The sequence below is a fragment of the Atheta coriaria genome, unplaced genomic scaffold (assembly GCF_025399875.1).
Source record: "Atheta coriaria isolate IRGN ID8LTWV9N9 unplaced genomic scaffold, Caltech_Dcor_3.1 hic_scaffold_10_pilon, whole genome shotgun sequence".
Taxonomy (NCBI): Eukaryota; Metazoa; Arthropoda; class Insecta; order Coleoptera; family Staphylinidae; genus Dalotia; species Dalotia coriaria.
Window position 1 is genome coordinate 62,908 of NW_027045452.1, and position 16,127 is coordinate 79,034.

Sequence of the window (16,127 nt, forward strand, 5' to 3'; positions counted from 1 at the left end):
CCCTTTGATAATAAATATCGCATCATCTCACTACAAATTGATAAACAATTATTTACACCCAGCTTTAAGGAACACAACCCCTCAATTGAATTAAACAAACAGATCAATCAACATTCCTTTTTCACTCACATTCCCGAAATCCATACACCTCATTATGATAAAAATTATTTTCCAGTAACCTCTCTAACTTCAACCCTCAATAACTTAAAACCTTGATAACTTAAATTTTTAACCGCGTCCCTTCAACTTTAACTTATCGAGGTTCTACTGTATATAGTATTGTGGGAATCTACGACCTAAATTTATTCCGCGCTATCCAAAAAAATTCCGTTTACCTTCAATTACTTCACATTACTGCTTAATTTTGTTGTAAATCGTTTTAATTGCATCTTTTCTTCAATCTAGAAATTCACAAAATTTAAGTTCCAAATAGCGCTGTTTCTAAATAACTATTGATCGGTCAGAGCGCTAAGCCACCCTTCTCATTACTCTACCAATCAGCAAACTAGAATGAGTGAAGTTGGTAAGGAGAGAAAGGTCGAGATCAACAAGACATTATGTTCACAGTTAGTTTAGAGTTCGTTTTTCAACTGCTACTGAAATGAGTTGCTTCTACACATCGTTGCTTTGATCACCTATTATTGTGCCTTATCTGGTATTAATACAAGTGCCACGTTCAACTATAAATACGTGACCCCACCGTGCAATCCTTATTATATAAAATAAAACATTAAAATATCATCTGAGAAGAATATTATACAGGGTATTTGCTTATTATGTTCAGAGAGGGCGCTAAATTATTTCTAATGCTAAAAACTTTGTGGTTTTGTATTTAGACGTGCAGAAATCCAATTTTTGTTATCGCTTCTCGGCTCCGGCTAAGATCAAAGTGTAGTATCTGTTCTTATCAGCTTAATATCTGATACGACCCGCATGCGGGTCCAGTATATTAAACTGATTTTTGGACATGGATGAGAGTTAGGGGCTTGCTCCACTCACATCGCGGGTTGGCTCGGTATTGCAGTACCTCCGAGATCGGCCCACATTTAATGACAATCAAAAATAATCACTTTCCGTAAATTTTCAGCCCTCAGTAGAAGTTGTAGCCGATGACCAGGCAAGAAACATTATTTAAGACGTAATCTCGATATTTATTTCCAGCGCAATACCTATTTATTTAAAACGTAATTACTAATTTCTCTAGAAATCATTGTCTTAAAATCATCTTATTGCGCATTTCCTGTTTCGTTGCACATCGTATCTTTATATTTATTTGCAACGCAGATTCAAGCCATAGGTATAAATAGAGCACAGACCTAGACCTAAGCGATTATTGTATTATCCAAGTTCGTTAAATAAACAAGTAAAAGTTAATTAGTTCTTCTGAATCAATCATCAAGAACGTACTTAACAAAATCCTAAAAACCAACAGAAGTTAATCGAAGTCTAAATCAATTCGCGATCGCGATTCGAACAAACAATTTTTTTACTTTTGAGTACTAGTTTACGCGCAGTTGATAGGTACCTGGAAAGATATTACTAACCACTCTTAACATATTTATAGGTACATTTAGATTTTTTCCGAAAACCATAGTTTAAGTTTAATGTCTATTAAGTGTTTTTCTTCTTTTATGTCAATTTAGAATGGAATAAAAACGTAAATTATAAAATAATGCAACGGCACGTACCTTCACACAATTAGAATATCAGAAATAATCGAATTTACAAAAAAATTATCTCACTTAAAAGAACCACTGGCACCAGAGCCAGTGGTTCTACAACACAAAACAATTGTGATGGTCGCTCCCTTTCCTGACTATTTTCTTCTTAAGTGTCAGGTTAAAACTTATGTTTTAAATTTATGTTGTAGTTAGGCAACCAAAACTACTTTTAACAACTGTAGACACAAATTTCTAACCGCTGAATAAAGCTATTTAAGCATTTATTTACAAATCATTTGCTGATTCAATATTATCATGTTATCCGGAAGCTGAACAAATTTTGAAAGAGGACAGAATGTGCCAAAATCTGTAATATTTAACAATCTAGGCTCATTGTAATCATTTTACAATAGCACCTACAAAACAAATTATTATAATAATTATTTTCATTCAATTCATTAATAGTTTTATTTTAAATCCGTAAGTTCCTCGAGTATAATACACTTCAAAAATTATATAGGTAATCTCCGTACAGCGTTTCTTCGCCTTCCGAAACATTGAAAGCTTGCAGCAAATAATAGACGTTTAAATCATGACCAGCTTAGAGAAACATTTTCCTTCCCGACGATTCTAAAGTGTTGCTAGCTTTAGCTACAGCATTATCAGTAATAAACTTTACCAATAGACCAATTAATCCCACGATTTACGAAGTAAACATTTAACGGTTCAGAATAGATATTTTTAAAATAATCTGGTATTTTTAATCTTTGTTCTGACTGGAAAAGATTTTTAAAAAATCGAAATATTAAAGAAAAAACGGAAATATTTTAATTACAGAAGTTTTTAGGTAATCATAAAAAAATGCTTGTCGGTATCCAACATTCTCAAATCCTGCGCATTGCTTTAAAGTTTGAAAAAACGACATTATTTCCTCATCCAATTGGTTCAAATCGGGATATTTAATGTTGTCCTTCATAGATGGACAAATTAATTGTACAGATAGAATATTATCCTGCTCTGGTGGTATAATAAAATAAGGTGCTTGCTATGAAATGTTTTTGATCGGAACAGCTTCTAAGCCTCCAAACAATCCGGTATGCAAAGCTTGCAACGACATCTGACATCGGCAATAACTCGAAGTGACAGATTCTACTTAATCTCTCTACTATACCTATCTCTCCTAGAAAGTCATTGTAACGTTTGCGAAGTTTAAGTCCTTTGTTGTACAATATTTTTTGACCATCTTGTGTATTAATTTAATTTGAAACGTTTTTAATGTCATGTATGTGTTGTTAAAGTAACCAGTGTCAAATCACCATAATTGTATTGAAAAATTGTCTCATTCTGTATAAATTGTATTTAGAAAGTTGCTATGAATTTAATTTACAGTGCGAGTGTGTAGTTATCAAAAAAATGTAATGGAGAGGTTGCGGTATTTGTGTTATCTGGTCCCGGTGTAAAGGTAAATGAGGCTGCTGAAGTGAATACGTTGGCTGGTCTCGTCTCCTTCTTATGAATGGCCTCTCGTCTGCTCGTTCAAAATATATGTACCTTGGGAGCGAAATAAACATTGTAGATTACTGGTTGTATGCTTTGTATACGGAATAAGGGCGTTATCTGTTAATTATCTCATTGATCACAAGTAGTTGGTTTAACACCAGGGGCGGATCAGCACGATGGGCTAAACGTACCAAGAATATTATCGGCTTAACCCGAGGGCGATTCAGTACGAGGATTTGAACGAAAACTGTCGTACCAAGAATGTTATCGGCTTAACCCGGGGGCGGTTCAGTACGAGGGTTTGAACGAAAACCTTACCGAACAGTTAAGCCGAAGACTCCCCAGGAGGCAGCTCAGTACGAGGGGCTGAACTACCCGAACAGTGGAGGCCTAACCCCGGGGGCGGTTCAGAACGAGGGTCTGAACGAAAACCGGACCTGACGGTTAAGCACTCGCAAAAAGAAAGAAGAAAAATGTACACAGCGTTAATGAGCCAACCTTAGTCGATTGAGGTTATTTATGAGTCGCATGATGGCTGTTAGTATCAAGTGGAGTTCGTAATGTAATGTGTTTACTCATACCTTGTAGCAGTAGTTTTGGGTGAACGAAAAAATTACAATTTTACTCAAAAAAAACGGGATTATTTCATAGTTCTAATTATTTAAAAAAAAATTGTCTACTTCTTCAAAAAATTCATTCAAAAGCAAAAATATTCAAGAAAAAAACGTATCAATAGGTCAATTTTGGAAAGAGTTATGGTTATTTGAAAATTAAATTGTCAATTTTTTGAAAAATTCATAACTTTTTTGAGGTTAGAAAAAAAAATTTGAAAAAATTCTAATAAACGTTTTTCAAATGGTAGAAAAGAATGAAAAAGTTTTAGCTAAATCAAAAAGGGTCGGGTTCAAAAGTGGTCGATTTGGCATGGAATACCCCATATATAATATATATGGCCAAATCTTCCTAGGGGCGTCTGAAACTTGCCAATGGGAGCAGATACATGTCGAGAAATTTTTGCTTGCTGGCACTCTAGGCAAGCCTTTGCCCACTCCCGACAGTCACTCTTCACTCCTGGCCACACAAATCTCTCCGCCACTGCACGAGCTGTCGGTTTGGGTCCAATATATGCAATATTATGAACTGAAGCAAAAGCTGCTCGACGAAACTCGGGCGTGACGTAGGGTCTAGCTTTCGATGTGGATATGTCGCACACCAACGATACCTCAACTCCAGGGATCTGAAGGAGCTTCAAATTCAGACCACTGCTGTCATCCTTGAATTTTGTCACATCTTGGTCTTTCTTTTGTGATTCAGCCAGGGCGACAAAATCGATGGCGATGCTTATCTCGTCGACACGAGACAAGGCATCGGCCACCACGTTTTCTTCGCCGGCGACGTGACGAATGTCTGTGCAAAATTGCCCAATCTATTCGAAATGTTTCACCTGGCGTGGTGTTGACGGCTGGGTCTTCTGTTTGAAAGCGAACGTCAAGGGCTTATAGTTAGCGAAAATGTGGAAATCCCGTGCTTCCACCATGTACCGGAAATGCTTGACAGTAGCATGCATGGCTAACAGCTCGCGATCGTACGCAGCATATTTGGTCCCCACCGGCGATAATTTCTTTGAAAAGAATTCCAAAGGTTGCCACTCTTTATCCACCCTTTGTTGCAATACCGCACCTACGACAAAGTCAGACGCGTCGCAAAATATTGCGAGTGGCGCTGTAGGATCTGAATGGCTCAGCAACGTTGCTTTGGCAAGCGCTTCCTTGCAAACCCGGAACGCTGCACATGCCACCTCATTCCAACTGATTGGTTTATTTTCCTTAATATTGCCGTGAAGTAGCTCATTTGGTGGGGCCTGAAGAGAAGCAGCTCGAGGGATAAACCTCCTGTAAAAGTTGATCATCCCGAGAAAACGCCGAAGTTGCTTAGCTGTCTCAGGTTGCGCAAAATCCATGATCGCTTTGACCTTTGTTGGGAGCGGGCTGGTGCCTTGACTGGACACCAGATATTCTGGCCAAACACACACTTCGCAGCATTGATTACAACGCCGTAGTCGCTCAGGCGATGGAATAGCTGATGTCACATGTTCCTCCTCAGTGGTCGATGCGACCAAAATGTCGTCAATATAAGCGAATGCAAAATCCAACCCCTGAAGAACCTCATCAATGAAACGTTGAAACGTCAGCGCAGCATTACGCAGCCCGAACGTCATCACGAATTATAATAGCACAGATGGTGAGATGGTAGTCCCCTTAGATATATAGTATTTTGAGTATCTTCGACCAAAATTTATTCCCAACTATCCAAAAAAATTCCGTCTACCTTCAATTACTTCACATTATTGCTTAATAGTGTTGTAAATAATTTTTATTGCATCTTTTCTTAAATCTTGAAATTCACAAAACATAAGTTCCAAATAGCGCTGTTGTCAAATAACCATTGATTGGCCTGGGTGCCAAGCCACCCTTCTCAATACTCTACCAATCAGCAAACTACAATGAATGAAGTTGGTGAGGAGAGAAAGGTCGAGATCAACAAGACAATAGGTTCACAATTAGTTTAGAGTTCGTTTTACAACTGCTACAGAAATGAGTTGCTTCTACGAGTACACATCGTTGCTTTGATCACCTATTATTGTGCCAAATCTTGTATTAATACAAGTGTCACGTTCAACTATAAATACGCGACCCCACAGTGTAATTGTATTATTAGTATCCTTTAAGAAAAAATAATTGTACCCAAATTGTGAGTGGAGGTTTACATGTGTAAGCACAAGTTTATAGTTGCGTAGTTTGTTCATAGAGGGCGGTAAAGTACTTCCAATGTTGAAAAATTAGTGGTTTTGTATTTAGATGTGCAGAAATCCAAATTTTGTTATCTTGGATTTTCTTCGATTGCCGAAGTAGGTAATTGTGGATTTTTCCGGGTTTGGGAGGAGTTTCCACTTTTGGTAATACATTTGGAGTTTGTTTAGGTGTTGTTGGGTGTATTTGTTAGCTTGAGCGGTTTGAGATGATGTAGTGATGATTGCGGTATCATCAGCAAACAAGGCAATATCGGTATTTGGATCGGTAGGAATGTCGTGGGTATAAATGTTGTAAAGTTGGGGAGAAAGTACGCCGCCTTGTGGGACCCCTGTGGTTAATTTTTGCGAGTTGGAAAAAGTGTTTTGAAGTTTTACTTGGAAAGAGCGATTGCTCAGGTAGTTGCGTATTAGCAGGATTAGATTTTTGGGATATTTTAAGAGAATAAGTTTATAAATTAACGCGTCATGCCAAATAGTGTCGAATGCTTTTGTTAAGTCTATTGTAGTTAAAGAGGTAGTTTTGTTCAGATTAGTGTTAATGGTGATTTTGTTAATAATTCTAGCTATTTGCATGTTAGTAGAATGATGTTTTCGGAAGCCAAATTGGGAGTCAGGTATAACTTTAAGTAATTGGGTGTGTTTTGTTAGCTCTACATTAATAATTTTTTCGTTAAGTTTACCGAGCATAGAAATTAAGCTAATAGGACGATAATTTTGTGGAAGTGTCTACTCCTTCTTTAAACAATTTAAACATCCCAGAAACACCCGACCCTAAATATTTAGGCGTAATTATTGACAAAAAATTAACTTTCAAAAAACACATCTCTTCAGCCTTATGCAAAGCCAGAATTACCAAAACAAAATTATACCCTCTTCTTGGACCCCATTCAAAATTAAATACACATCTGAAAACCCAAATCTACAAATCTTACATTCTTCCAATTTTAACGTACGGATCACAAGTAACTGAACTTGCTGCGAAAACAACTAAATCCAAAATGCAAATTTTCCAAAACGCGATTCTCCGGAACATACTCAAAATCACGCGACAATCTCGAATTCGCACCAAAATTATTCATGAACGTACGCGCTGCGAAACAATTTCAAATTACATTAAAAAATTAAATACCAATTTTTATAAACATCACATTTTAGCGTCCAACTTAACAGAAAACATACTAAATCATCCCCTTAAAAATCATTATAGAAATAACCAAAAAACTCTCACAAATATTCCTCTAAATTAATTACACCCCTTTTTCCCCCTCTCTTCCCTATTATTAACGTCTCTACTTTGTGTTTTTTTTTACTACCTACGTATCAGGGCACAAGTGACATAATAATAAAACTCTCGTCGTAAAATCATCAATGATGTCAATCATATGTAAATTTTAAAAATTAGCAGGTAATTTGTTCGTCAAAAGGTACTGTATAAAAATTATTATTAAATCGTAAACAATAAGAAATATGTACTGTGTAAGTTATTTTCTATTTAATTGTTTTTGTTTATACTTAATTTATTAAATGTTTTCCAAAAAAAAAAAAGTGTTTTTTTTTACTACCTACGTAATTTTGTTATCGCTTCTCGGCTCCGGCTAAGATCAAAGTGTATCGGTAAGTAATCGGTTCTTATCAGCTTAATATCTGATACGACCCGCATGCGGGTCCAGTATATTAAACTGATTTTTGGACATGGATGAGAGTTAGGGGCTTGCTCCACTCACATCATGATGTAGAGTTTAGTTGCCTAATTCAATTCTAGTCTAATTCCAAATTTTTCGCCGTTAAATAACGCCATTGAGCGCCATACTACACATCACAAATTCTTCAATAAAAATTGAACGGACATAACATTCAAACTTTGTTCGCCAAATTAGTTAAATTTTTACATTTTATTTTTTAACACCCCGTATATACAATTTGCAACATCCAGTATAAACACTGCCCACTGTTACTTCGCAGCCGAACACGTCAAATGTCAACTACCATACTCCCACACACAAAGTATCTCCCACTCTCCCCATTCCACATACAAACATTGCCGAATATTCTCGAACGATTTCAGAACGGCCCGAACGTTCCCGAAATTAACAAACCGGATGTCCATAGGAATAAAATGGGACCTTGAAGTCTGGGTTCCCTTATTTTGATTACTAACATGCAACATCGAGTGGTGCTTTTTTTGGCAGATCTTCCAGACATGATTGCTTTTACATTGCCTCTGCATAGACCGCTACCCAAGCAGTTGGTACAGACTTAGATCTCTGGTCTTCGCAAGTTTTTCGGTTGATGGCAAAGCATTGAATTGGAATCATAAACGAATAAAATGGTTTTTATTGCATAGTTTGCAGGTGCCGAACATGAGTACTAGCGTTATTAGAAGTATGCTTTGGTTTCGATGAATTTTGTTTACATAATGGTTTTGGCCCTTGAAAGCGTAAGGTGTCGAAAAGGTTGCATTGTTGGTCAGCGTCCATTTCTACGAAATTTACCCAGTCTACCAGCATCGTGTGCAGCATCTCGTCCCCGACAACATCAACCACTAAAGAGTGAGTCAATTCATTATATGCTTTTTATTTTACCTCCTTCAATTGCCGATCTGCTTGTATCAGAATGGTTGAAAGAGACAACTTAAGAGGCTATATACAATTAGAAGGCCGAAAAAAGTGAATTTTCCTGATTTTTTTTCTGAGAAAACTTTTAAACTGATTGATCCAAAAATTTATACACATATTATAATATCTTTTAACTATATTTTAAGATTTAGTACTAGTACAAATATTTATTTGGAAAAGAGCTACAGCTGATCTATGGGGGCTCCTCTCAAAAAAGACGTTTTGCGGTGACCACTATATCTTTGAACTGAATCATATGAAATTAAGAAACCAAACAGATTTCGTTAAAGTAATGTTAAATTTAGTAATTAATCAAAGGAATTATAATAGCAAATTTTTTATTTGGCAAAATGACAATTTCAAAAAAAAAATCGTTTTTCCCCAAAATTTTTGCCTTAAATTGTTTATAAAATTAAAAATATTTATTGGAGCAAAAAAATCTTTGAATAATTACTGAAAAATATATTTAAGAAGCTCATGTTGAAATTTGAGACTAATCGGATTAGCCTTTTTCGTGTAATGTTAGTCACCGACTTTGAAAACACCATTCTGAGAAGAACGAAACGCCTTTTCGAATTCGCGTGTAACTTCAAAAATATTCATCGGAACGATATGAAATTGTCTGTACGAGTATGTATTCTTCAATATATGGACATTAAGAAATTAAATTTAAAAAAAAATCAATTTTTTGAAAATTCTAACTGTAAATACTGCAAATACCTTATATAATAATTGCAATTTAGAAGTAATTGACCGCACCAACTTTCAAGTGCGACTTGACACAATTTTGCTATTGCTTGATAAATTTAATGATATCATGGATCAAATAGAGTTCAATGATGACGAAAACCCAGATATGCACAACAATGGGCATGAGACTTTCAAAAATTCATATTTTGTTATAATTGCCAAATACAAAAATCTGCTTAAGGATTCTGCATTAGATGCTAAACTAACGTCAAATGTAACTGAATCCAGTGCAACTTCATTTCAGGTAAAATTACCGACTTTAGTCTTGCCTAAATTCAACGGTCAATATAACGCATAAACGTCATTTTCAGAGACGTTTCAATCGTCAATTCACAACCATCCTGATCTATAGACAACGTCTAGAAAACTCAATATTTGCGCTCTTGCCTAACTGGAGAAGCAGCAAATACTATTTCATCTCTCACACCAACATCTGATAATTACGAGATTGCCTGGAATTTATTAATTGAAAGATTCCAAAACAAAAGATTAATTGTTGACAAGCTATAGCACGCAATATGGGATATGACTTTAGACAGTAATGCGTCAACCTTCTCGATACTGCGAAGTGCAACATAAGAACCTGTAGGAACATTGTGCCTGTCAAAGATATGTGGGATATCACAATGTGTTTCCTAATTAAAAACAAATTTGATTTTAAAACCAGAAGCGTCTCGGTCTCGTATCGCTTTTCCGAGACGATACCGAGACCGAGACGATACCTTTGATAGTCTCGTCCAGTCTCGTCTCGTGTGAAGCCCTAGACCAACCTCGGCGGATGCCTCTTGCAAATAGACGGTTAGCCCAATTTTTATTTGCGATGATAAAAGGACTCTGATTGAGGTTAGCCGGTCTAGCATCGCGCTCCAAAATAAAATAGTTCAACGGTGGCGGATGAGGTTTACAATGAACCAAATGTCTTGCTACTTTTAAGATTTATTTAAGTGTAACTTTCACAAGAGCTCAAGTGCGAATGAATCAAAGACTGACGCGAATGAGGCTGAGCAAATATTCCTCCTAGCTTCGCAAGAGTGATGCAGCTGCAGGTTAAGAGTGAATTTTGGGAACAAAGCAGGTAGTTTTAGCTGTATCCTTGCAGGTGGTTGCACCTGCTAACACTTTGACGTATTATCGACAGGTTTTGACTTGTCTGATTTTCGCTCAAACATTGCCATAAATCTAACATTCTGATTGTGCCTAGAAGTAGGAATCTGAGATCCAAAACAAAGACTCCGGAACAAAGAAGCTTACTTACAAAAGATTGCCGAACAAAGCAAGAACTAAAAGTACTCCCACAGGAAAACGACCCATACAAAAAATACAAAAATACCCAAACAGCTGAAGAACGCGATAGATTTAAGGTGATTAGAAATGATATCAACGCTTAAAGTTTTAAAATAAAACAGTATTGAGAGAACTTCTCCATAGACATTGAACATGATATCTATAGTGCGCAAAAAGAACATGGACATTGTTCAGGAAGTATGAAAAATCAGTAGATGAAGAGATTCAAACAGAAAATATAAATCAGAAGAAAATCAACAACCGCATAACAACAAATGATGAGCAGCAGGAATTTCGATCAAACCGCTCCAACTGAACAAAACTGGACACAATGTTTGTACTTTGGCAAATAGCAGAAAAGGCAATAAAATATGCAAAAGCCGCGTACTTGTACTTTATTGCTCTAACCAAAGCATTTGACAAAATCCGAATAACCGATGTGGAACACACTTTAGAAGAAGAAGCATTGGAAATTAATTTACCAACTTTAATAATCGACCCAAAAATCCATAACTGAACTCAAGTAAGAACAAACTCAAGCACTATAGGCTACATTCCAGAACAAGACGAAATTAGATAAAAGAATATCACGTTATATCACGGCATTATCAAGAACAATATCATAAAGAAAGTAAAGAAATTTAAAATAGGATATTGAATAGGGCAAAGACGTTTCAACGTATTGTACTATGCAAGGGATGCGGTCCTGATGGCTGAAGATAAAGACCCAACTGAAAAATCTCTCTCGACAAAAATACGAGCAAGGTTGTAAGTTAAACACAAGGATGTGGAGCGATTGGACGCTTCGCGTATCGTCCACTGGGCAATAACAAGCAAATCTTATAAAACCAGATCAATGTGCAGACCACTAAAAAGATGAGCCGACTCCAGGGTCTCGGTATCCCAAGAAAAAGGAGGATAACGCTCACGCACGCGAGATTAATTATCATTGTGTAATCAAAGAGGAGGAGTATATATGAACATGCAGAGATCACAAAAATATCAGAAACTATTCACGAATTAAAAGAGTTTCGGTTACTCCCCACCCGTTCTACGATCGCAATAAGAACTACCTGTTTCACAAACTCGTGTTAGGTAGGCGCATTCTTGCGATAAATCTGATTTAAATATATACTTACCTATCGTAAAATGTGTGTAAAACAAATTTGTGACATTAAATGAAATTAATTTTGAATTATTTGAGATTCTAATATAAAAATTCTTATGAGCTCGTAAATAAAATTAAACATATTAGAATCCCAAATAATTTGAAATAAATTTCTTTACCAGTATACCTCCCTCTGAGGTGGTCAATATTATGTACAAAAATCTTTGCCTTCGAAATTGTAATCAACAAATCAATTAACTTTTTCGGCTTTACTATTTCAAATGTAAACAATCAACACGCGTTCAAAAAAAATTATCACAAATTTACCCATACAGATACAACAATTAATTTTCATTATTTTCTTCCTGTGGAAGGCCACGAGGTGATGAAAATTTGAGTTCTTACGCGGGGCGACTTTTCAATTCGCTGATGACTAACTGGAAAGATGCGTCCATCGAGCAAATCGCTATTGCGACAATATTATCGCATATTGCTCAATTCGATAATCGAGTACAGGGTATGTCATTCACCAACGAAATTCAGACGAGACAGCAATTACAAAAGGAGTTACAAGCACTCTCTTTTAAACGACCAGCCGCAGTAGACAATGCTTCGCAACGCCCGGAGAAGATGCGAAGAACTTCATCATTTCAACCCAAGATGACGAAATGTTTCAACTGCAATAAATTTGGACATCGACAGGCTGACTGCCCCGAGAAGCGGAGACAAGACCAGAAATTCACCCCTCAGCGGTCCACATCGGGAGCGTCAAACAGCGGGAGATGCTTCAAATGCGGTGAGACCGGACACTTCGCCAACCGCTGCAGGAAGAATGAGGGTTCTGTCAAGACGGTCAACGTCTGTGCAGTTGATTTACCTGGGGGTACTTTTAAGCATAACGGTGAGTCGTAACCCTTTCATTTGAATTCTGGAGAGAATGGAAAGAATTAGTAAAAGAAAGTATTGCACAAAATTTCTGCGGGAAGAAATTTTATAATTCAGTTACGATGGTTGGAATTGGAACGAGTAAAGTAAATTCGTTTGAACAAATATTATGTCAAGTTGAAATTCAAAGTTACTATGCTGAGATCTTGTTTCACGTCTTGCCTGATTTGTATTTGATTCATGACGTATTGCTGGGTCGTGAGGTTTTGAATCAAAATTTTACTGCGATAATAACTAAAAGTTCATTTCAACTTAAAAAAGAGCTTTTGAAAAACATCCACTCGTGTGTTCCAGACAACACAACTTTTAAATTAGAGAATCTAGACACACATATTTCAGCTTGTCAAAAAGCAAAACTCGAAAGCGTGATAAGTAGTTTCTGTGAATACTTTGTGACCAAAATGCCATTAACGCGCGTAAACACGGGCACACTTGAGATCAGACTTATAGACTCAACAAAAACAGTACAAAGACGCCCTTATCGTCTCTCATTCGAAGAAAGAGAATCAATGCGTGGGAAAGTCAAAGAACTTTTAGACGCAAGTCTAGACGGTTATGGAGGAATTTTAATGCAGATAAAGGAACAGAAGAAACATGTAGTTGCGTATTATAGCAAGCGAACAACACCGACAGAATTTAAGTACCATTCGTATGAATTAGAGACACTTGCGATAGTGAACGCCATTAAACATTTTCGTCAATATCTAAGCGGACGCAAATTTACAATTTTTACGGATTGTAATTCCATAAAAGCTGCACAAAAGAAATGTGATTTAACACCACGAGTACATCGATGGTGGGCGTATTTGCAAGCGTTTGAATTTAACATAGAGTATAGGGAGGGAAAGCGAATGGCACATGTAGATTTTCTATCACGTAACCACCTAGGCGAAAATAAAAAACCCACCGCGCATGGAAAATAGAAAAGAACTGAAAATTGTTAACTTAGCAGAACTACAAGACAATTGGCTACTTGCAGAACAGTTGAAAGATGAAGAGATTTCGAAATTAAAATTAGACTTAGCGAATAACACATTAGACGAAAACATAGCGGCGACATACGAGTTAAGATCGGGCATTCTTCACCGGCATATCCAAAGAAACGGAAAGTCTCTATGCCTACCAATAATTCCTCACTCGATGAAATGGTCGGTCATAAATAATATTCATGAGTCAATAATGCATTTAGGATCGGATAAGACGCTCGAAAAGATTTACGAACACTATTGGTTTCAAGGAATGTCACGACTTGTCAAGCGTTTTGTAGATAACTGCATCACTTGTAAACTCAGTAAACCACATTCAGGCAAAATTCAGGCAGAATTACACCCTATTCCAAAGACTACTACCCCATGGAATACGATACATATTGACGCAACAGGCAAGCTAAGTGGAAAGAATGATACCAAAGAATATGTTTTCGTATTAATAGACTCTTTCACAAAATTTGTTTTTCTACATCACTCAAAAAATATCAATAGTCACAGCTGTATCGACGCATTAAATAAGGCTGTCTGTTTGTTTGGTGCCCCAACAAGAGTAATAGCCGACCAAGGTAGATGTTTTACCAGTAATGATTTTAAAACTTATTGTAATTCAAAAAATATTAACCTACATCTTATTGCGACGGGAGCATCGCGCGCAAACGGCCAAGTGGAAAGAGTGATGAGCGTTTTAAAAGCAATGTTAACGGCAATCGAAATTACACCAGATAAGTCATGGCAGAATGAGTTAGGAAATATTCAATTAGCAATTAATTGCACAATTAATAAAACTACAAAGACGTCCCCCTTAGAACTCTTAATAGGGAAAGTAGCGAGACCGTTGGCAATGATGGTAGATAACGCGGAACATGACGTAGATCTTAATTTAATTCGACAAGTGGCAATTGATCGAATTCAAAAATCGGCAAAGTACGAGAAGGCAAGATTTGACAAGACAAAAGCAAAAATAAAGCGTTTTTCAGTAGGAGAATTTGTGCTCATACAAAATGAGGAGCGTAACCAAACTAAGCTAGAAGCCAAGTATAAAGGGCCTTATGAAATAATAGAGGTATTAGAAAATGATAGATACAAATTAAAGTCGTTAAGTTCGAAGAGAACGTACAAGTACGCTCACGATCGACTAAGAAAGATGCCGGACGCACAAGTCGCGGCAGAGGAATTGTTAGGCAATACTACGTAGGAGTATTGGAAGGGTTGCACGGGGAGTGTAATAGCTGTAGTACTTGTAACGGTATGTATGTTTTTCTTGAGCATGAGACGGTTTGTAGTTTGATGGATAATTATAATGTGTACCATTTATGACTAAATTGTTTTTCTTTTTGATTAGTTGTGAACTGCCAACCATTGTAGTGGTTGAGTAGGTTGCCAACCATTGGTGTGGTTGTGTAACATGGGACCTAATCATTGGTGTGATTAGTTGTGAACTGCCAACCATTGTAGTGGTTGAGTAGGTTGCCAACCATTGGTGTGGTTGTGTAACATGGGACCTAATCATTGGTGTGATTAGTTGTGAACTGCCAGCCATTGTAGTGGTTGAGTAGGTTGCCAACCATTGGTGTGGTTGTGTAACGTGTGACCTAATCATTGGTGTGATTAGTTGTGAACATTGGTGTGATTAGTTGTGAACTGCCAACCATTGTAGTGGTTGAGTAGGTTGCCAACCATTGGTGTGGTTGTGTAACGTGTGACCTAATCATTGGTGTGATTAGTTGTGAACTGCCAACCATTGTAGTGGTTGAGTAGGTTGCCAACCATTGGTGTGGTTGTGTGACATGAGACCTAATCATTGGTGTGATTAGTTGTGAACTGCCAGCCATGGTAGTGGCTGAGTAGAATTTCCAACCATTGTAGTGGTTGTGAAATTGTTAGAAGTCAATCATTGTAGTGATTGTGCTTGATGTTGCAAATCATTGTAGTGATTGTGCAGGGTTGAAAACCATTGTAGTGGTTTTGTAACATGTTATTTTTGTGATTTTGTGAAATGTAATATTGCTGCATATGAGAGAGATATGACAGAGATGTGGTCAGAGATGACCGAGTGATTAAAATTTTCGAACAAGATTCTGAGATTTACTTTGTTTTACAGAATAAGCCACACGAGGACGTGTGTGCGCAGGATGGCCGTGTCGGATTCGAATACGAACAAGGACGCCATCTAGACATAATGATGAATCAGCTAATGGAGGTGCAGTCTTGCATCGATGTGGTCTGGGTGTGTGTCTCGAGTAAGAGCGACAAGCGCAGAAGGGATTCGAAGGTTTCGAGGGAAAGGCGAATCATGTATGAAGACACTCACTCTGAGAGCACCGTTGGGCGCGCACCCAGAACTCATCCCGTTACGCCGATTCAATTCGTATTGTTTAAGCTAAGACATACTTTGTTTTGTAATAAATGGCGCGTAATTTAAATTGGAATGTTGTTAATGTAGTTGAGGAGGAGGTGTATCCG

The 16,127-nt window shown here is 37.1% G+C and overlaps 1 protein-coding gene and 2 non-coding genes across 3 annotated transcripts; all 3 read left to right on the top strand.

The window, feature by feature from the left end:
* The first annotated feature begins 860 nt into the window (after window positions 1-860).
* On the top strand, window positions 861-1,049 carry LOC135801562 (U2 spliceosomal RNA). Its single transcript, XR_010550407.1, has one exon. It is a non-coding gene; the product is annotated as a U2 spliceosomal RNA (small nuclear RNA).
* Window positions 1,050-7,550: 6,501 nt separating this feature from the next.
* On the top strand, window positions 7,551-7,746 carry LOC135801542 (U2 spliceosomal RNA). Its single transcript, XR_010550386.1, has one exon. It is a non-coding gene; the product is annotated as a U2 spliceosomal RNA (small nuclear RNA).
* Window positions 7,747-12,159: 4,413 nt separating this feature from the next.
* Window positions 12,160-12,642, top strand: LOC135800712 (uncharacterized). Its single transcript, XM_065314021.1, has one exon. The coding sequence runs from the start codon at window positions 12,160-12,162 to the stop codon at window positions 12,640-12,642; it is 483 nt and encodes a 160-aa protein (XP_065170093.1).
* The last annotated feature ends 3,485 nt before the right edge of the window (window positions 12,643-16,127 follow it).

Coding starts and splice junctions, on each gene's coding strand:
- LOC135800712 (XM_065314021.1), top strand. CDS start 12,160: ATGACTAACTGGAAAGATGCGTCCATCGAGCAAATCGCTATTGCGACA.